Here is a 21796-nt window from a genome sequence, read left to right on the forward strand (position 1 = left end):
CTTAAGCTTAGCTCATAATAATCCTAGTGGCCATGCTGGGGTAAATAGGACTAAAGACCGTTTGGGGAAGTCCTTCCACTGGGAGGGAATGGGCAAGGACATTTCTACCTATGTCCGGCCTTGTGAGGTATGCCAAAGAATGGGAAAACCCCAAGACCAGGTCAAAGCCCCTCCCCAGTCACTCCCCATAATTGAGGTTCCATTTCAGTGAGTAGCTGTGGATATTCTGGGTCCTTTCCCAAAAAAGACACACAGAGGAAAGCAGTACATACTGACTTTCATGGATTTTGGTACCCGATGGCCAGAAGCAGTAGCTCTGAGCAACAGATGGGCTAAATAAAAGTGTGTGCCAGGCATTAACAGACAATTTTGCCAGGGTAGGTTGGCCCTCCGACATCCTTACAGATTCGGGAACTAATTTCCTGGCAGGGACCATAAAAAGCCTGTGGGAAGCTCATGGGGTGAACCACTTGGTTGCCACCCCTTACCACCATCAAACTAATGGCCTGGTGGAGATACGCTTTTGCGTGGACTACCGTAAGCTAAATGCAGTAACTCACCCAGACAACTATCCAATGCCATGCACAGATGAGCTATTGGAGAAACTGGGACGTGCCCAGTTCATCTCCACCTTAGACCTAACTCAGGGGTACTGGCAAGTGCTGCTAGATGACCCCGCCAAGGAAAGGTCAGCCTTCATCACCCATAAGGGGCTGTATGAATTTAATGTGCTCCCTTTCGGGCTGTGAAATGCACCCACCACCTTCCAGAAACCCTAACAGTCTCTCACACACCAAGCTGCCAGCCAGTCCCTCAGCCCCAGTGTTTTCAGCTAGCTCCAGGGAAACCTCTCTTAGGCCTGCTCTACACTTAACACTTAGAACAACCTGGTGATGTTATTCAGGGCTGTGAAACATTGTGTGCTCTGAGTGACACAGCTAGATCAACCTAACCCCCGGTGTAGACAATGGAATTATTCCAGTGACCTGGCTACAGCTTCTCAAAAAGGGGGATTAACTAGAGCAATGGAAAAAACACTTCTGTCAAAGCAGGATGCATCTACACTATGGCACTTCAGCGTCACAGCTGTAGCACTCTAGCTCTGCTGTAGTAGCGACTGTAGTGTAGATATCCCATTATTCTTCCTGAGACCTGGTCTACACCTAAAACATAGGTCAGCCTAGCTACATCACTCAGATCTGTGAAAACTTTCACACCCCGTGTGATGTAGTTAGGTCGATCTAACCCCTGATGTAGATGCAGGTAGGTCAAGGGAAGAATTCCTTGTTGCCCTAGCTACTGCCTCTCCTAAAGGGGGATTTACTGCATTGATTGTAAAACCCCTTCTATCGATGTAGGAAGTGTCTTCGCTAGTCACTCATTTCTACTGGATACTGAGATGAATGCACACTCCCCAGGCCCTGGGTCTCCCTTTCCCAGGCTCCCAGCTGGTGCAGAGCTTCCAGCTTCTTCCCAAAACACCAAATTCCAATTAATTAATTCTGTGTCCCTGCCACCCCACATCTGCCTGTCCCCAACCCCACATCACTTCTGCCCCCCAACCCCACATCACTTCTGCCCCCAGCCCCTCCACCAATTGTGACCCCGCAGCCCCCACATCTGCCCCTCAGGACCCCTTTAATCCTCCTGCAACCCCAGAAGTTTTTCCCGCTCCCATCCCTGATGTTGCAGGGAGGGAGTGGGGAGGAGCTTCTAAGGGTCATAGAGCTAAGAGGCCAGAGGTTTGGGTAGACAGGAGTCCTCTAGGCCATAGGGCCTAGGATTACTTGGCTAGAGAAACCCATTTTTCCATTCCCAGTGGGCTGTTCCCCCCCCCCCCCCCCCATGTCTCAGTGGCACTGTCTGACCCAGGATCCCCAGAGTCCTCCTGGATCATAGAGGACAGTGACAAACAGGCTGCACAATCCCTGGGGCAGTGATGAGATTGGCTTCTCTACCTCGCTCACTCAATGCTCTCTATGGTTTGACAGTCCAGGGGCTGCACAGAGTTGAGACCAGAAGCAACCTCCAGGCTCATAGAGGCAGCATGATAGAAAATCCACAGGAAGGAGCCATAGAGACAAAGGTGTGTGAGGCTAGATAGGCTGATTTAAGGGCTCCCAGTGAGCTATTCCCCCGCCCCTCCCCTGTGCGTCTCAGGGACACAGTCTGAGCCGGGATCCCAGCCACACCCAGAGCCAGGGTCGGATTCTCTCCCCAGGGATGGAGCCCGGCGGGAAAGTGAAGATCGGGGCCTCGTCACCAGGATCGATAAATGTCACCTGCCCCCGGTCACAGTCCAGACAAACCCGGATCCTGCTGGGGGCCCGGCTCAGGGGCAGGGGGTTCACAGGGGAGGTGAGAGCCTGGAACTGACCCCAGTCCTGCTCCACAGCCCAGATCCACCCCTCAGGGCAGTCACTGCCACATGTCTCCCCATGTCACACTTTTCTGATCCTCACACAGTATGAGGATGGGATGAGCCATGTCTGGATCCAGTCAAATTCACTGGGGAGAGAGAATCAGAGCATTAGGGGCAGAGCCTGGCCCTGGGGGAGGCTGGGACCATTTCTCACACTCCCCAACAGCCCCGTCCTGGCTGGGACAGTCCTGGATCCCAGGGAGCTGCCTCTCTCCTGGGCACCTGAAACTGAGCAGAGATGTCACTGCAGTTCCTCAGTGTGTTTCTCATTTGCTTCCAGAAGCTTCAGCTCCCTCTGCTCAGGCTGCTCCATTCCCAGTGGCAGAGACATAGCCAGGAAGGTGTCAGAAGCTTTTATTGAGGAAGGAACAGAGGAGGCAGGAACCAGCTTTAAACCCCATAGGGAAACGCCATACACTAAAGGCAGCCCCCAGTCCCACACTGGGGAACAGAGAGGAGGGTGCAACATTGGGGAAGAGCTGCTTAAAACCAGACAGTAGGAGGTGGCATTAGGTGGCGTAGCCCCATCCCCAGCCCAGAGAGAAAGGAGAAGCTGGCAGCATCAGAGGGAGAGTGTCTCCTCAATCCATGAAGCAGCGAGCAGCTCTAATGGGAGAGCCCAGCCCAGCTCAAAGGGAAGTCAGGATGTTGGAGAAGAGCAATGGGGAGAACCCCTGCACTGGGGTGAAGTTGAGGGATGTGTCAGTCCTCAGGGCAGAGAGCTCTGTTCGGGTGCTGCTCAGTGAGTGTTTCTGTTCATCAGCGTGGGCATGAACTCAGCACTAAGGTTGGTGTCAGGATTATTTGTGTGATGTCATCTTTGGATCTCTCCAGGAGTTCTGGACCCTTGGTAGAAGTTGGGGGCGGGGCACAAGGTCCCACAGCTGGTGACCCCACCCATTCTGTGGCCCTGCCCCCTCCTCCTCTTCCTGCTGAGCCCCTGACCCCTGGCCAGGCTGGGACCCTTGGCTGCTGGGGAGAGCCCCTGACACTCCACCTGCCCTGGGTGGGTATCTAGGGGGCCTCAGAGCAGCGTCTGGCCCATGTCCATGCTCCCTGGAGTGCGCCACTCATGGAAGGTGGAGGGTGCAGGGCTCCCCAGTGCTGCCCCGGCTCCCTGGATGGTAGCCCAGCTCTGACTTCTGGCCTGGCCAGGGGGCAGGGCGTCGGGGAAAGAGGAGCAGGGGTGGAGCCACTGAGAGGGGCCAGCACCGGGGAAGAGGCTGCAATCTCACCCTTTCTCTCAGCTCCTAGTAGTTGCCCTCTTTTTCTCTCCAGTGCAGACGGCAGAATGTCTGGAGGGGGAAAGGATAAGAGAGGTGAGATTTCAGGCTTTCATATTTATAACAGCATCACCACTCTGAACTCCTAGACCTGTGTTTTCATTATGACACAGAAACAGAGAGAGACACACTCAGGTATTTAATGTAAAAAGGTCTGAAATCTTCTCTTTCCTCTCTCATTCAGGCATCTCCCAGCAATGGAACCAACATCCTTGCAGCATCACAACCATCCCAGGACATAGAGTTGGTAAGTGAGATTTACTTTTTCCCTCATTATCCCCTTCCACTCTTCAGACTCCAGTTGGTTTCTCCCATTCACTTGCTGCCTTTTGTCGTAACATAGATCCAGACCATGCAAAGACTTTGGCATAAAAGTTACTTTACCCACTTGGGTCCCTTTGACACTAAAAGGAGGTTGAAAGTTTCCTAAATCCTGGCTCTAATTGTGAGCTGTTGGGTCTGTTTACTCAGCGTCTCTACAGAGAGCAGCACGATGGGGCCTCGACCTCCATAGGCAGAAATAGGAATAATAATAAAATCATTATATCCATGTGGAAACTGAGACAGGGGAAAGGTTAGCTCCATGGGCCAGATTCAATCCCTATACCAGCAAAAGGAGAGAGGGGAGGCAATTTGTGACTCCACTATTCAGTGGCTGGTGCAGACCTTGGCACAGGCTGAGGAAGTTCTGAAGCCAGCCAGAGTTACAGCCCTATGACAATGGCCCCCGTGTGTCTTGCCCAGTGTGCAGAGTGTCAGAGGCCCAGCTTTACACTGCCCACGTCCCTCTGTCCCTCATCCACCCCCCCTCCCTCTTCCCCCCACCCCTCCCCCACCCCATTCCCAGCCCTCTCAGGAACACGCCTTGTGCCTGCAGCTGCAGGGGAGGAGGCATAAGAGGCTCCTGTTCTGGAGGGATCCTTCACTATGGGGGAGGGGCTTTCTCCTTCCCTGCAGCCCATTTGGCCCAGACTAGTTGCTATACAGGACCAGAGCACAGTGAAGAGCTGGGTCCAGATTTAAAAAGTGGCCTTTAAATTAGGTTCTAGATTTTGGGCGCTGACCTTTAAGCACCTGGGGCCTGGTTCTCAGAGGGTTTGGGCACCTGCAGCTCCCACTGACTCCACCTGCAGCTGTGGAGGCTGCACAGCTCTGGAGCACCTGCCCTGCAGCTCTCTCGTTGGGAGAGAGAAACTCAGGTGCCCCAAATTAGGCCATTTTGCTAAATAGGGGCCTCAGTGTTGTGACCTTTGGTAAGTCATGAATGGCTGGGCCTGGGCCCCTGCTCCATTTGTCTGCTTTTCACTAGTTATTATCGAGAATGGGGGAAAGGGTCGTTTCTTATACATACGTTTTGTGAACAGGGGCTGCTAACAGGGAGTTTCGAGAGGGAGTTTGGAAGGGGAGTGGAAAGGGGGAGAGGTACACTTGCCATTCTTTAAAACCTTTAAACTAAACTATCAAATAATCAAAACTTCTTGATTTAAACAAAAACCGTATCATTAACCTAGGTAGCTGCAGGAGACAATGCAGGCAGAAGCCCAGCAGCAGAGTGTGGGCTATCCTGTTTATTGCACCGAGGGTAGCATGTATGATTACCTGCCCTGTGGGCGGGAGGCGTATGTGTGCATTCGGTGCAAGGAGCTCCTGGCCCTCAGAGACCGTGTACGGGCTTTGGAGGCCAGGGTGGCAGAACTAGAAGAGCTAAGGGAGGCAGAGAGGTATGTTGATGAGGCTTTCCGGGACACTGTAGATTTGTCCCCCCTCCGGTCAGACAGCCCCTGCGCTGTTGAGGAGGATGAAAGGCTCAGGGAAGGAGAGCAGTCTACGGGAGCAGAGGGAAACCTTCCCATAGTTGGGACCCTCCTTCCAGATGGTGTTGGGGTATCCTCTCGCACTGAGGTTACCTCTCCGGGGGAGGGAACTCCAGGCATTAGGAAAAGGCAGCTGTTAGTAATGGGAGATTCGATCATTAGAAACATAGATCGCTGGGTTTGTGATGACCGGGAGAACTGTATGGTGACTTGCCTGCCTGGTGCGAAGGTTGCGGATCTCTTGAGGCATCTAAATAGACTCATGTGTAGTGCTGGGGAGGAGCCGGTGGTCGTGGTACATGTAGGTACCAATGACATAGGGAAGGGTAGGAGAGATGTCCTGGAGGCCAAATTTAGGATGCTAGGAATGAGACTGAAATCCAGGACCTCTATGGTGGCAGTCTCAGAAATGTTTCCAGTTCCAAGCACAGGGCCAGATAGGCAGGCAGAGCTTCAGAGTCTCAATGCATGGATGAGACAATGGTGTAGAGAGGAGGGGTTTAGATTCATTAGGAATTTGGGGAACTTTTGGGATGGGGGGAGCCTATACAGGAGAGATGGGCTCCACCTAAACCAAAGTGGAACTAGACTGCTGGCACTAAACATTAAAAAGGTTGTAGAGCAGTTTTTAAACTAAAAGATGGGGGAAAGCTAATTGCTGAAGAGGAGCACATGGATCCGACAGAGACCTCTCTTAGAGGAGAGTCTATTGATAGAGATTCTCTAGGTTTTAGTCAGGAGGAGAGGATGGAAGGGGATAAAGTATGGGCCAGTACAGAAGAGAAATATTCATGTAAAAAAGAATCTGACACATGAGAAAAAGGCAGACAAATAAACAGTGACAAGTTTTTAACGTGCTTGTACACAAATGCTAGAAGTCTAAATAATAAGATGGGTGAACTAGAGTGCTTCATGTTAAAGGAGGATATTGATATAATAGGCATCACCAGAAACCTGGTGGAGTGAGAACAATCAGTGGAACACAATCATTCCAGGGTACAAAATATATCGGAAGGATAGAACAGGTCGTGCGGGGGGGAGGGGGAGAGTGGCACTAGATGTGAAAAAAAATGTAGAATCAAATGAAACAAAAATCTTAAATTAATCCACATGTTCAATAGAATCTCTATGGATAGTAATTCCATGCTCTAATAAGAATATAACAGTAGGGATCTATTATCAACCACCTGACCAGGACAATGATAGTCAGGACCGGCTCCAGGGTTTTTGCCGCCCCAAGCAGCAGGGAAAAAAAAAAGCCGCGATCGCAATTGTGATCGGCGGCACTCCGGCGGCAGCTCCAACCGCGCTGCCTTCTTCTTTGGCAGGAATTCGGCGGCAGGTGCTTCCCTCCGAGAGGGACCCGCCACCGAATTGCCACCGAACAGCCCAATTGCCACCCCTTCCCCTTGGCCACCCCAAGCACCTGCTTGCTGGGCTGGTGCCTGGAGCCGGCCCTGATGATAGTGATGAAGAAATGCTAACAGAGATTAGAGAGGCTATCAAAATAAAGAACTCAATAATAGTGGGGGATTTCAATTATCCCCATATTGATTGGGAACATGTCACCTCAGAACGAAATGCAGAGACAAAATTTCTCGTTACTTTAAATGACTGCTTCTTGGAGCAGCTGGTACAGGAACCCACAAGGGGAGAGGCAACTCTCGATTTAGTCCTGAGTGGAGCACAAGATCTGGTCCAAGAGGTAAATATAATAGGACCAACTGGAAATAGAGACCATAATATAATAACATTTAACATCCCTGTGGTGGAAAGAACATCTCAACAGCCCAACACTGTGGCATTTTTTTCAGAAAGGGGAACTATGCAAAAATGAGGAGGTTAGTTAAACAGAAATTAAAAGGTACAGTGACTAGAGTGAAATCCCTGCAAGCTGCATGGACAATTTTCAAAGACACCATAATAGAGGCTCAACTTAAATGTATACCCCAAATTAAAAAACATAGTAAGAGAACCAAAGACGAGCCACTGTGGCTAAACAACAAAGAGAAGCAGTGAGAGGCAAAAAGGCATGCTTTAAAAACTGGAAGTTAAATCCTAGTGAGGAAAATAGAAAGGAGCATAACCTCTGGCAAGTGAAGTGTAAAAATATAATTAGGAAGGCCAAAAAGGAATTTGAAGAACAGCTAGCCAAAAACTCCAAAGGTAATAACAAAATGTTTTTTAAGTACATCAGAAGCAGGAAGCCTGCTAAACAACCAGTGGGGCCCCTGGATGATCGAGATACAAAAGGAGCACTTATAGATGATAAAGTAATTGCAGAGAAACTAAATGAATTCTTTGCTTCAGTCTTCACGGCTGAGTATGTTAGGGAGATTCCCAAACCTGAGCCATCTTTTGTAGGTGAGAAATCTGAGGAATTGTCACAGACTGAGGTGTCACTAGAAGTGGTTTTGGAATTAATTGATAAACTTAACAGTAACAAGTCACTGGGACCAGATGGCATTTACCCAAGAGTTCTGAAAGAACTCAAATGTGAAATTGTGGAACTATTAACTATGGTTTGTAACCTGTCCTTTAAATCGGCTTCTGTACCCAATGACTGGAAGATAGCCAATGTAACACCGATATTTAAAAAGGGCTCTGGAGGTGATCCTGGCAATTACAGATGATAAATCTAACATCAGTACCGGGCAAGTTAGTTGAAACAATTGTAAAGCATAAAATTGTAATACACATAGAAGAACATAAATTGTTGGGCAAAATTCAACATGGTTTCTCTAAAGGGAAATCATGTCTTACTAATCTATTAGAGTTCTTTAAAGGGGTCAACAAACATGTGGACAAGAGGGATCCAGTGGACATAGTGTACTTAGATTTCCAGAAAGCCTTTGACAAGGTTCCTCACCAAAGGCTCTTACGTAAATTAAGTTGTCATGGGATAAGAGGGAAGATCCTTTCATGGATTGAGAACTGGTTAAAAGACAGGGAACAAAGAGTAGGAATGGTATGGTAAATTTTCAGAATGGAGAGGGGTAACTAGTGGTGTTCCCCAATGGTCAGTCCTAGGACCAGTCCTATTCAACTTATTCATAAATGATCTGGAGAAAGGGGTAAACAGTGAGGTGGCAAAGTTTGCAGATGATACTAAATTGCTCAAGCTAGTTAAGACCAAAGCAGACTGTGAAGAACTTCAAAAAGATCTCACAAAACTAAGTGATTGGGCAACAAAATGGCAAATGAAATGTAATGTGGATAAATGTAAAGTAATGCACATTGTAAAAAATAACCCCAACTATACATACAATATGATGGGAGCTAATTTAGATACAACTAATCAGGAGAAAGATCTTGGAGTCCTTGTGGATAGTTCTCTGAAGATGTCCATGCAGTGTGGAGTGGCACTCAAAATAGCAAACGGGATGTTAGGAATCATTAAAAAAGGGATAGAGAGAATAAGATGGAGAATATCTTATTGCCATTATATAAACCTATGGTACGCCCACAGCTTGAATACTGCGTACAGATGTGGTCCCCTCATCTCAAGAAAGATATACTGGCATTAGAAAAGGTTCAGAAAAGGGCAACTAAAATGATTAGGGGTTTGGAACGGGTCCCATATGAGGAGAGATTAAAGAGGCTAGGACTTTACAGCTTGGAAAAGAGGAGACTAAGGGGGGATATGATAGAGGTATATAAAATCATGAGTGGTGTGGAGCAAGTGAATAAGGAAAAGTTATTTACTTGTTCCCATAATATAAAAACTAGGGGCCACCAAATGAAATTAATGGGCAGCAGGTTTAAAACAAATAAAAGGAAGTTCTTCTTCACACAGCGCACAGTCAACCTGTGGAACTCCTTGCCTGAGGAGGTTGTGAAGGCTAGGACTATAACAGCGTTTAAAAGAGAATTGGATAAATTCATGGAGGCTAAGTCCATTAATCGCTATTAGCCAGGATGGGTAAGGAATGGTGTCCCTAAACTCTGTTTGACAGAGGGTGGAGATGGATGGCAGGAGAGAGATCACTGATCATTACCTGTTAGGTTCACTCTCTCTGGGGCACGTGGCATTGGCCATTGTCGGTAGACAGGATACTGGGCTGGATGGACCTTTGGTCTGACCCGGTATGGCCATTCTTATGTTCTTATGTTCTTAAGTTTGGACAAACCGAGATTGTGCATTTATACTGACTGACTTGGCTTTTGCCTGGTTAGCAGTTTGCTTGACATAAGGGAAATGTTGCCTTAAGTGACCTTGTTATTAAGTGATGTGTTCATAATTTCCTATGTGGGACAAAGAGATGTTTTGACCACACCGTGTGGTTAAAGACAACAGACACCCAAAATGTGCTCTCAAGGAGTAGTTACCAAAGTCCAAAAAATCCCATGGGGACAAAAAGGGGTTAAAGTGACCCATGTACATCAGTTTGTAATGACTGGTAATGAACGAAACAGAAAAGAGACTAACTTGAATATAGCTTGGACAGCAAAAGTCTTGCCAATTAGAAAGTTCATGCATGTGTAGTGTATGAGTTATACAAGATACTTACTACGCATAACACACAAAGGTGATTGGGAAAGGACTAATAGCTATATAATCTGGATGTGTATAATATGTCATACATTGTAAGGGGTAGCCGCAGCATCATAGAAATGCATCATGCCCCACCTATGCCCCAGGAGAAGGTAACTGGGCAATATTTATTTCAGTATGTCAGTCATTTCTTACTTTAATAGTAATTGTAATGGCAAGACATGCTTTTGGAACAAATAAGGGGTTGAAATAATCAGTCTGTGTGTCTTGAATCCCAAGTGCGTGGCATTCTCATCCAACAGTTAAATAGAAGCATAATCTAATTACGAACCAATTGACCAGCGCCATTCTCTTCCCACAGTCTCAGATACTGATCCTAATTTCCCCTCCTAGATCCCGTCTAGGTACCTTTGAACTTCCTCAGAGCCTCCAATAGCACAATAGTTTTCTGTGAGAAACCACTGACTCGCTCTTCCAGTTCAGAAGAAATCTCCTCTGGCTGCTGGAACTTCCCCTTCTCCCACCTGGAGAGAAACAATTTCACATGATTATATTTCATTTAGTGACTCATTATAAGTTGTTGCTAGAGAGTCACTGCTCTAATGGGCCTGGAGTTAGAATTCCTCGACTTTTCCCAGCCTCAGAGCAGGTGCGACACAGCCCATGGCGGTGCAATCTTCCCCACAAAGGCCCATGAATGTTATTCAACTCTGGCCTGGAGAGACCAGCTCAGGGGATGAAAGGGGAATTGAGTCTCCATGGCCAATTCACTCCATGGCCTCCATGCTCTGAGGGACAGGAGGTTCCCAGGTGAAGTGCTGTAGAAATCTGTCCCCTAGGAACTAGACTGAGACACCAACTCCCCACTTCCCAGCTCATTCCACAAAGGTCTCCAAACAGTCCTCAGGAGGGAAAGACTTGACCACTGCTGCCCTGGGCTGAATTGTAACCAGTGTCCCAGCAGTGACAGGCTCACTATCCTGAGGCGGCCAGTCCCCCAGGGAGGTGACATCTCTCGGAAATACTTTAGGTCAGTCCTTCCCACTGAATGGATAATTCAAGAATCTTCTGTGCAAGGGTGAGAACCTCAGGATGAAGTTGATCAGAGAGATTTGTATCCAGAACAGGGCCGGCTCCAGGGTTTTGGCCGCCCCAAGCAGCCAAAACCAAAAAAAAAAAAAAAAAGCCGCGGCCGCGATCGCAATCTGCGGCGGCAATTCAGCGGGAGGTCCTCCACTCCGAGCCGGAGTGAGGGACCGTCCGCCGAATTGCCGCCGAATACCTGGACCTGCCGCCCCTCTCCCAACCGGCCGCCCCAAGCACCTGCTTGAGAAGCTGGTGCCTGGAGCCGGCCCTGATCCAGAATGTGACCTTCCCCACATACTTTGCTGTAGAGCCCTGAGGAGATGCAGTGCTAACATCACCATCAAGCTCTTTCCCAGTGTTGTGAAGTGTGAGGAGGAATGAGAGAGCCACGTACCTGCTCAAGATGCTTCTGACATCCTAGAGGGGAGAGAGAAAGCGGAAAGAATCTCAGTCCCATCTGAAGCACACCGGGGATCCAATGGAAGAGATTTTGCAAATATGGGGAATAGAGACCCTGCCCTGGCCCCAAGCCCATGGATTCCCTGAGCTAATGGGTCTTTTCCATCTCTAATATCTCTGTGTCTGTAACAATGCAAAGAACAATAGTCATTCACATGTCAGGAATGCACATGCCATGTTACACTGAGATCTCTGACTGCTGGACCCCAGTGCTTATGATTCAGGTGCCCTCCCTTCCCTGTGTCAGGACTGGCTCCAGGGTTTTTGCCACCCCAAGCGGCGAGGGGAAAAAAAAAAAAAAAGCTGTGATCGCAATTGCAATCGGTGGTACTCTGGTGGCAGCTCCACCGCACTGCTTTCTTCTTTGGCGGGAATTCGGCAGCAGGTGCTTCCCTCCGAGAGGGACCCGCCGCCGAATTGCCGCTGAACAGCCCGACATGCTGCCCCTTCCCCTTGGTGCCTGGAGCCGGCCCTGCCCTTTGTGGGGATCTGGTATGTTTCTAACCACAGGCGCCAGCTTCCAATTGTCCCTGGGGGTGCTCAACTCCAGGGCCCACCCCCACTCCACTCCTTCCCAGTGCCACACCCCCCATCCTCTTCCCACTCCGCCCCCACCCAGTAGTGCAAGTAGGGTAGTACTCTCCAGAATGCAGTACCGGCAAGAGATTTTTAGGGTGTATGGAGTACCGGAAAGACTTGGGGCTACCCCCCACCTCCGGGGGGAGGGCCTGTGCTCTGCTCCTTAAAGGATCAGAACAGGGCTAGGGAGGGCATTCATTCTTTATATGACTTTAACAGCACAATGGGTATGTTAACAAACTTAAACAAAGGCTTGTTTAAGTTTGTTAGCATATGTATTGTGCTGTTAAATTGGTCAGGAGTCCTCAAGAGGGGAGCGGTGGGGGCGGGGGGATGGGACAAAAGGTGTTTAAACAGTGTTTTTTATTCTGTTTCTCCTCATTGTTCTGAATTATCCATGACATTCATACTGCATTGCATCAAGTCCAAATCATTAGAGGAATCCCTCTGCTTGCACTGACCAGAGTGTGCGTAGAATTCTTCTTTGCAGCCAAACTAGTCTAACAGACTCCTAAACTCTTACTATTTGCATGTCTATGGACCACTTTTGTGGTAAGAGTTTCAGGAGTCTGTTCTGTTCCTATAAACCAGGGGTGGCCAACCTGTGGCTCCGGAGCCGCATGCGGCTCTTCAGAGGTTAATATGTGGCTCCTTGCATAGGCGCTGACTCCGAGGCTGGAACTACAGGTGCTAACTTTCCAATATGCTATCGGGTGCTCACTGCTCAACCCCCTGCTCTGTCCCAGGTCCTGCCACCACTCCACCCCTTCCCCCAAGGCCCCTGCCCCTTCCCTTTCCCCCGAGCCTGCCATGCCCTCACTCCTCCCCCCACCCAACCACAGCCTCCTGCGCACTGCAAAACAGCTGATTGCAGCAGGCGGGAGGTGTGGGGAAGGAGGTGGAGGTGCTGATTGGTGGGGCTGCCGGTGGGCAGGAGGTGCTGTGGGCTGGAGGGGGGTAGTGGATGGGGGGCTGCTGACATTACTGTGGCTCTCTGGCAATGTTCATTGGTAAATTCTGGCTCCTTCTCAGGCTCAGGTTGGCCACCCCTGCTATAAAGGAAGTTGAATCTCCCATTGAAATGCAATGTTTGGGTACAATACCATAATGCAGTTTAGGATACAGTTCTACTTAAAATGTCTTTTAATAGGTCATACCTATGCTGAAATGGCTCCTCACGCAACTCCCATATTCCATATAAACAGACTGAAATACTACATATTTGGGGGGAAAGTGAGTAGTTAAGCATGTTGATGTTTGTATAGACAAACACCCATTTCATCACTGTACTGGAAAATATAGCTGAACTCAATTTTCTATGACATTTGAAGAAAGTTTAACAGCTCCAATTGTTTTCTGTGTTAATCAGTGTGGACCTGAAAAAATTACATGCCTTTTAAGAGAAAAGAATCAGTCCACACTTACTGAAAAAAAATTCCTTCCAACTGGTGTTCAGAAGTTTGCTCCAAGACACATACATAACCTCATGAGCAGAGGGCGGAGCAGATACCCTCCCACATTATGACCAGCAAATAATAAATACATAATAATTAATAATTAATAAAATCTCAAAGAGGCAGTGGTTTGCAAACCTAAAAACCTGTGTTATGCTTTAAACCACCTCGGCACATACCAGGTTTATGAACATTAAGAAGTTAACTGCAAAGGAACACTGAAGCCCATTAACCTGAATATGTGCCAGTCAGTATGTCCTCAATGACTAAAGGTGCAGTCACACCTGAACGGCTAAAAATTAACCTTGCCCTTTTAAGCTAAATGGAGTTATGTCACTGGCTCCATCTCTATTATTACATAACAGATAACAAAACTCCAGTGGGGCATGGTGCTGGCACATAGGATCTCAGGTACATGTTGTGATTTGTCAGAATCTCTTTTGGGAATAGTCAAGTAGGTGAAATAGCTGGTGCTTATGATTATGCTATTTTTGTGCATGTATATTAATCTTGGTATCTGAAGTTATGAATATTAGCTATGTTTACTACATGTTTGCTCCTGTGGTAATGCCCACAAGGTATTTAGCCAGCATGTGAAGGGACAAGTCAAGTTGAATGGCCCATTAAGGAGTACTTAGCTCACAATGGACCCTGGAAAACACCTGTCTACACTTAATGGACTTTTTGTGAATGTTCTAACTAGGATATGGGTGGGGGTGATGGACATGTAACTTGCCCATGTGACTCCAAACACCATCTTTCACAGTAAGAACAGATTTCCCTTTACTTGTCGCTTGGTAGAAGCTAAAAGGCCCTGGCCTGGAAACATATCTATTTTGCCTCTTTTCTGCTCTGGGCTCTTTCCTGCTCCAGCCTCTGGACTATGAATATATACTAATGGGAGCATTCTTGCCGAGGGACTGAGGACTTTAAGGTAATCTGGAGTCTTCATATTTCCTTGATCCTTTGCAGATGGACTTATGAATTGGATATGGTACAGAGACTGTTCTAGCCTCATTGATTGCTGATTTCTCCCTTGCAAAGGACAAAGATCAAATATCTGCTGACTTTCTTACATGAGTCAGCAGCCTTTGACACCTGTGGTATAAGCAACATAGCCCTTGCTTGAGTGGTTTTGTTCTTTCCTCTCCAAATGTCAAAGCCTGTTCCCATTGAACTCAATAGCAAAACTGTCAACAGTAACAGGATTTGGCCCCAAGGGATCAGATAATGTGATTTTGATCAATTGCTGATCTGTCCTGTGTAGTGAGGCGGTGTGGCTCCCCACCACCCCGGAGTGGGATGAGCCCATCCGGAGGCCGGAGTGGGTGGAGCTAGGGAGAAATAATAATATATGGAGATATACCTATCACATAGAGCTGGAAGGGACCCTGAAAGGTCATTGAGTCCAGCCCCCTGCCTTCACTAGCAGGACCAAGTATTGATTTTGCCCCAGATCCCTAAGTGGCCCCCTCAAGGATTGAACTCACAACCCTGGGTTTAGCAGGCCAATGCTCAAACCACTGAGCACTCCCTCCCCCCAGAGTGCTGAGCCTGCCCCTCAGGGGGCCAGGCAGCGACCTGGAAGTATAAAGGCTCACCCTCAGAGCTCAGTAGGGCCCCAGCCACTGGGGAGGCCAGACGCCTCCAGCCTAGCCCGCGACTGGGAAACCTTCATGGCCCAAGGTGCCCGCCAGGACTGGCCGGACCTACTCTGCGGCCGCTACCCAGAGGAGTTGCCGGATCTGCCCTGCACCCGCTACCTGGAGGAGTTGCCGGACCTGCCCTGCGCTCGCTACCCGGTGGAGCTGCCGGGCCAGCCACTAGACCACTACCCCGAGGAACCCATCGTGCTGGAACCCCCGGAGGACAACACCGTGACTCAGGTACTACAAGAGGGGGAGTCTGGAAGTAGCCCAGGGGCAGCCAATCCTAGTCTGGCTGCAGCACTGCCAGAGCCCATGTCAGTGTGTTGCGGCCAGGATCCCCACTGACATAGCAGTGAGTCTTCTGCCACTGCTAGGGCCCCGGGCTGGGATGCAGTGGAGTGGGAGGGCCTGTGTCCCCCCTGCCACCCAACTTGTGGGTGGCAGTCTCCCCCTCTCCGGCCTTGGAGGCTTGGGCCTACTGTTATTGCTCAGCCCTGCCTGAGGGCCTGAGCTCCTGACTCATTATTGCCTGGCCCTGACCTAGGGCCTGGGCTTGATATTATTTGTACTGTTACTGCTCAGCCCTGCCTCAGTGTCTGACTCATTGCTGCCCCACCCTGACCCAGGCCTGGGCTTATTGCTACTGTTTATACTGCCAGTGCTCAGCTCTTGCCGGAGGGGCCTGAGTGTCGGACTCTGGGCCTGGGCTTGTTGCTCCTACTGTACTGTCACTGCCTGAGGGCCTGAGCACCTGACTCACTGTTGCCATGCCCTGACCCAGGGCCTGGGCTTACGGTGCTTATTCCAGTTACCACAAGGGCCACCAGGAAAGACGCCTGAGGCCGGACTAATTCCCCAAACCTCAGCAGTGTGCAGTGAGCCGCGGAGAGGGTCGAGCCTCGGCCAGCACCTCTACATCAGAAACAGTTCTCATGCATGTTCTGCCAGGCTGATTTTGATTGCCTCTCCTATATGTCATGCTGAGGAAAATAATAAAACAATTTGGGCGGTCGTTCTATCAAGATGTCATGGCACACTCAGTTCTATGCCTCTTTTCCATCAAACCCAGATGGCGCAGCACCTTTGCTTTCCTAGTGCCTGGTGGCGAGCAATACTTAGATAAAAGCAAGCTGGCAGAAGCTTAGTTTAGACATAAGGGAGGCACTGATAGCGTGTTAAGGGAAAGTGGGGTGATCGTCCTTCCTATCCTTCTTTCATTTAAGAAGTTTTCAATTTGGGGTGCTGCTGGATCCTCAGTGACACCTGGAAGTACATCAGATGCAGTTGTAAAATTTTAGACAGGTAAGGAGGGTGTTGGAGGGGATGGGGAGAGCGTGGGGGCCTCAGACTGGGGGCATGGCGGGGAGGAGTCACACGTGCCCTCCCTTGTGTCCCTCCCATGAGTGCAGTACCAGCAAGAAATGATTTCTACTTGCACCACTGCCCCCACTCCACCTCTTTCTGCCCCTCCCTTGTGCGCACCCTGTCCACGCTCCTCCTCCTCCCTCCCAGTGCCTCCTGCACAGCGTGGAACAGCTTACTGAGGCAGGTGGGGAGAGCTGGGAGGGATGGGGAGGAATTGACTGGCGGGGCTGCTGGCGGGCAGGAGGCATGGGTGGGGGCGGGGAGCTGGCTGCCGATGGGTGCTAAGCATCTGCTAATTTTTTTCCGTGGCTGCTCTAGCCCTTTAGCAACCATGGAGTCAGTGCCTCTGTTTCTCCCTCAGTCTCACCTGCAGGAATTCACTTGCTGGCTTCTGACACTTCACCTCCATCTCACTGATCAGCTCACTGAGATGGGAAATCCGCTTGGAGAGTTTACTGACATTTTCATTCTGGATCCTCACAATCTCCTCGTCCAGCTTTTCCAGCTGGGCCAACAGGAGTCGCTCTTGTTCCTCCAGGAACTGCCGCAGTTCCTGAAATTCAGACACAATCTTCTGCCTCTCAGTTTGTGTTTGTTTCTGTATGAAAATAGGGAAAGGGCTGGTTAGCGACAGGAATGGCGCCTGGGGTCCTTTCATGGAGCGCTGAGTGTGCAGGAGGGAGAACTTCGTTGAAAATCCTAAGATTTTGGACATTTGGCTTTACCCGGGGGAGAGGATTCTCTCACAGCTTCCCCTTCAGCCCCTATATCTCTGAAAGGGAGGTTTCCATGTCTCTCATGTTAGCATATTATGTTATTCATGGTCTCTGGGAATTCAGACCCAGAGCAGCAGGTGGCAGGACTCAGCTCTACACTGACAGAGACACCAGGGGAGAAAAAAGAAACAAACTTGTTAATGCACGAAATGACCAGACACAGTGGACAGCACTTCACGGGTGACAGTCAGTTCACTTGGGGAGGATTTCTGGGAAAGCCACAAGAGCTAAACATTAACTCATCAGCTGAAATGGAAGCTTAGGGCTTGTCTACACGCAAATCTAACCCAGCAATCCATGATCATGGAGAAACACACACAAGTCCAAATTCACCAAGGCCACACAGGAGTCTGGCTCCAAACAGACCTCCCACTGCCAGTCCCTGCTGGTTAATAACAACAGGCACCTACCAGATACTCCTGGTGTTTCCCCTCTCCAGTCACTTTAAATCCCATCAGCTTTTCTCTCTCTTCCCTCAGAGCCTTCAAAGGGGCCTGAATTTTTTCCTGAAGAAACAGAAAAGATTGGGAGGTTTCATTTTGAGTGTTGAGAGGGGTGTGGAGCTGGGTGTTTTTCCACCCAAACCCAAGATGACTGTTGGTCCTAATCGCTTTGTGAAATCTGGACCACCAAGGAGATGAAACCTTATCTATGCAGACTGGGAGTGTGTCATATTCAGACTTGTTACCAATTCAGTTTATCTTTTGAGTAATTAGACAGAGATCTCAATTATAACCAAGCTTTATTGCTATATGTGAATTGATTAGTGGTATAGCGCATACCAGGACACTGGAGTCACTTGCGGGTGACTCAATGAACCTGTTTTTGAGAAGGTTTAACGAACAAAGTGATACAAATCACAGAAGCCACCAGGGTTTAAATATGGGCTGGGATTTCAGCCCTGAAGCCCTGGGGACTGCACTGGTTGGACAGAGCTGGTTTAAGCACCAGGGCAAACCCCATGAGACGTCGGGAGGCCATTCGTCTGGTTTGAAGCTGCGCAGTCCCAGTTTTGTGGAGCACTATCCCTGTCTGGTAGGGACCCAGCACTGGACGTGGGTTTGTCCGGTGAAAAAGAGGGAGGAGGAGACTGAGGACGCAGGAGGATACCAGTGAGGGCAGGGCAGGTCTGCGGGTGGCACTTCCATGCAGAATGATGCAGGTGGGGGCGTGCTGACAAAGATGGTGGGGGACCCACACAGGCTGACTGATTCTGATGCGGGAGGACCCATGCAGGCAGGCTTGGGGATGTCCTATGTTCTGGGGATGCCTCAGTGGTCACCCTAATTAGACAGGCAGATTGGTATAAAGAACGGTTGGGGTTTGCCCCAGTGCTGTTCAAAACCCTTTCAGTGGCAATGCACTCTGAGTAGGTCCCCGCTGTCCCATTCCCTAGGAAAGATCCGGGAAGCAGTGGATTCTGGGAGATTTCAAAAGGCTGCCTGGTGGGACTAATGGAACCACTTAGGCTGCTCTTTGCCCACGTACACATCAGAACAGGTCAGACTGGCACCGGGTCAGCTCCAGCCTGGGGTTAGTTTTGCTACAATCCAGTGTAATCCCAGTGGTACTTGGCATGGACCTGTGCTGTCTAGAGCCCTTTTATATGTGGACTCAAGGTGCTTGGGGTCCACACGGGCGTTTAGCACAGTGATCTCCTGTAGTGCAGGCTAGCAGCATCTGAGTTTAACCCTTCATGGAGCAACACAGGAGTTCAGAATCACAGTGGGAAACACCATCTCCCTGCTGAGCACGGGATTTGTATTAAGGAGTCTTTTCTTCCTACTGTTTGCACTTCATCACTGCTCAGTGCTTCTGGGGGGGGGGGGGGGCCAATGTAGCCTAGTGGTTAGGGCACTGGACTAGGCCTTGGAAAAGTGGGGGTTTATACCCAGCTCTGCCACTGACGTACTGAGTGACCTTGGACAAGTCACTTCCCCTCTCTGTGCTTCAGTTTCCCCTTCCACCTTTTGTCCCTCTTGTCCAGTTAGACTGTGAATGGCTCAGGGTAGGGATTGTCCCTCACTGGATTTTGTACAGGGCCTCCTGCAATCAGGGTCACATCTCATCTGGGGTCTGTAGGGGCTGCTGGGATGCCAATAACCATAATAAACACTGTGATCCAATCAGTAATAACATACACAGCTTGTAACTCCCACTTCTCCAGTCTGAAGGCAGCACTCTCACATACACTGGCCTGCCACTCCTGTGAGTCAAACCTCATTTTGCATTTAATAGCTTCTGGTCTGCAGAGAGTTCCCTTATTTCACTGGGGAGAGCTGGGTTTGAAAAGGATTCAGCTGCTCAGAGAAAACTTTCCCATATCAGACAAATTTAAAATCTTCATCTCTTGTCATTCTTGCCAGGCTGGAGTATCATTTATTTCTACAGCATCTTTCATGCAATGAAGGCTACACAGAGCTGAATGACACAGTTACACCTGTCTCGGGCAACTTGTGATGCCATTAACCTGTAATTAAAATCCAAAGTTATTACCCATTAGACTGGAAAGCAGCTCTGTACCTTGTACTCCTGGGCGGCTTCCTGTATGGGAACCACAGTGTGAGCGCGGTGAGCCCGGGACTCTCTGCAGATCACACAGATGGGGGTTTGATCCTCTTCACAGAACAGTTTCAGAGTCTCCTGGTGTTCCCCACACACCCCGTCCCCTCCTGCTCCCTTTGCTGCCTGTAAACTCAGCCGCTTGGCGATTTCTACAACATTTGCCAGCTGTCTATTTGGCCTGAGGTTTCTCTGTTGCACAGTTTCTCTGCACTGAGGGCAGGAGGCAGCTGTGTCGGATCCCTCCCAGCACTGGGCGATGCAGGCTCGGCAGAAATTGTGCCCACACTCCAGAGTGACAGGTTCTGTGAAATACTCCAGACAGACGGGACATGTAGCTTCCTCCTGGAGACTTTCCACAGGGTTCTCTGCAGCCATGGCTCCCTCTGGGCAATGGGACAGGGTAAGTTTCAGTTTCCTGAGTTCACACTATGCCCCACCTGCAGCAACAAGGGGGTGTTTCCCTTCCTAGAACTGACGCAGGCTGTTTGTTGAATTGGAAGGGGCCCACTGGTAATATTACAGCCCTGGAGGCTTTGGTGGAAAATGTACCACTCGGGCTCTGGTTCTACAATCAGCCCCTGTGCTGGTGGGGAGGGTCACTGGGGCTTCACATGGACATCAGGATCCCCCTGTCAGGATGAGCCTGCAGGAGCAGGGTCTGTGTGTCTAAGGAGCGATAGTCAGACTTGGCAGAATTCTTTTTTTTTATTTTATAATATATAATTTTGACAGATGTTTATTTTAAACAATTTTTATATTTATGGATTTAAACTTTCACAGTTGCACAAAAATCTGGGTTTCAGCTTTTCATTCCAATTGTTATCCATTTAAATTGTCACAGCTGTGGGAAATTATGGGGGGATCAGGCAATATTTTGGTCAGACAATAACTTTAATGACACTGGACACTGAGATTCAAAAAGTTCAAGCTTTATATAAAATTGTCTGTGAGCAGGTAAATCTCCCCCAACAGCTCCCCCAGGGCAATAACCCAATTCCTCCCCCACCACCACACAGACAGAGGCTGAAAGTCCATCTGATGGCGGCTCAGGGGCCTGTGTGGAATGTGCTGGGATCTCAGCCTGGGCCCTCGTGGGGCAGGTGACCCCATCTCATACAACCACACCCAGCAAGGTCTGCACCCGATTTTCTCCCTTTTTGTCAGTCCCAGCAGAGAGACCAGGGACTCAGTGGTGTATGGAGACCAAGCTCCTGCCCACCTGGTGAGGGCTGAGCCCAATAGCCGAGGGCAGGGGGAGTGAGGGGAGCTCGCACTAGGAGCTGCAGGGTACATGGTATGGGATAAACAGAGAGCACTCAGGCCACTTGTCCATTCCGGCTGCAGGAGGGGATCTGGGGACAGACTGTGGGGGCAGGAGACAAGAAGCGGGAATTCAGCTGTGGTGGGGGATCCGTGCTGCGCATAGATGCTGCTGTGGATGCAGCTAGTTCCCCAGGTACAATGTTGCAGCAGTTTAACAATGTGGTTAATGGAGATGTTGCAGCTCAGCTGAGTGAAGAGCTGCTCTTTTGCTGGTCAATTCACGGCTTGAGATTTGCAGTCGTCCACCTTTCCCCTGCTGCTGTCTCAGGTACCTGGGTCTTCACTCAGCATTTCAGAGCAGAGCAGATTCAATGTTCTAGGTACAGGGTTACAGAAAAAGACGGGAATGGTACATATAATACCCTGTAATTTATCTCCCCTGGCTGTCGGACGTACCGTGTCCCGCTGGTTACTTAGGGACACTCAGAGAGTTGGGGTGGCATGTCTGTGCTCTGCCCCTTTCTCAGTAAATGGTGGCTGTAACTTTACCCACTCGGGTCCCTTTGGCATCATTGGGACTCTGAGA

The 21796-nt window shown here is 49.5% G+C and overlaps 1 protein-coding gene across 2 annotated transcripts in view; it reads right to left on the reverse strand.

Moving 5' to 3' along the window:
* LOC135975017 (zinc finger protein RFP-like) overlaps window positions 1–20346 on the reverse strand; it is a 29722-nt gene extending 9376 nt beyond the window's left edge. Inside the window, exons 1-6 of one of the 2 annotated variants that reach the window (XM_065565053.1) lie at window positions 19906–20346; window positions 17793–17888; window positions 16974–17204; window positions 11495–11517; window positions 10423–10538; window positions 3658–3717 (exon numbers count right to left, since the gene is read on the reverse strand). In XM_065565053.1, the coding sequence (XP_065421125.1) occupies window positions 3658–3717; window positions 10423–10538; window positions 11495–11517; window positions 16974–17204; window positions 17793–17888; window positions 19906–20322 (943 nt within the window). In that variant the 5' untranslated portion in view covers window positions 20323–20346. Of the gene's footprint in view, window positions 1–1838; window positions 3718–10422; window positions 10539–11494; window positions 11518–16973; window positions 17205–17792; window positions 17889–19905 lie in introns of those variants that run through there. The other variant, XM_065565052.1, reaches the window with a different exon arrangement.
* Window positions 20347–21796: the final 1450 nt, after the last annotated feature.

Source organism: Chrysemys picta, chromosome 12 (genome assembly GCF_011386835.1).
Source record: "Chrysemys picta bellii isolate R12L10 chromosome 12, ASM1138683v2, whole genome shotgun sequence".
NCBI classification, from domain to species: domain Eukaryota; kingdom Metazoa; phylum Chordata; order Testudines; family Emydidae; genus Chrysemys; species Chrysemys picta.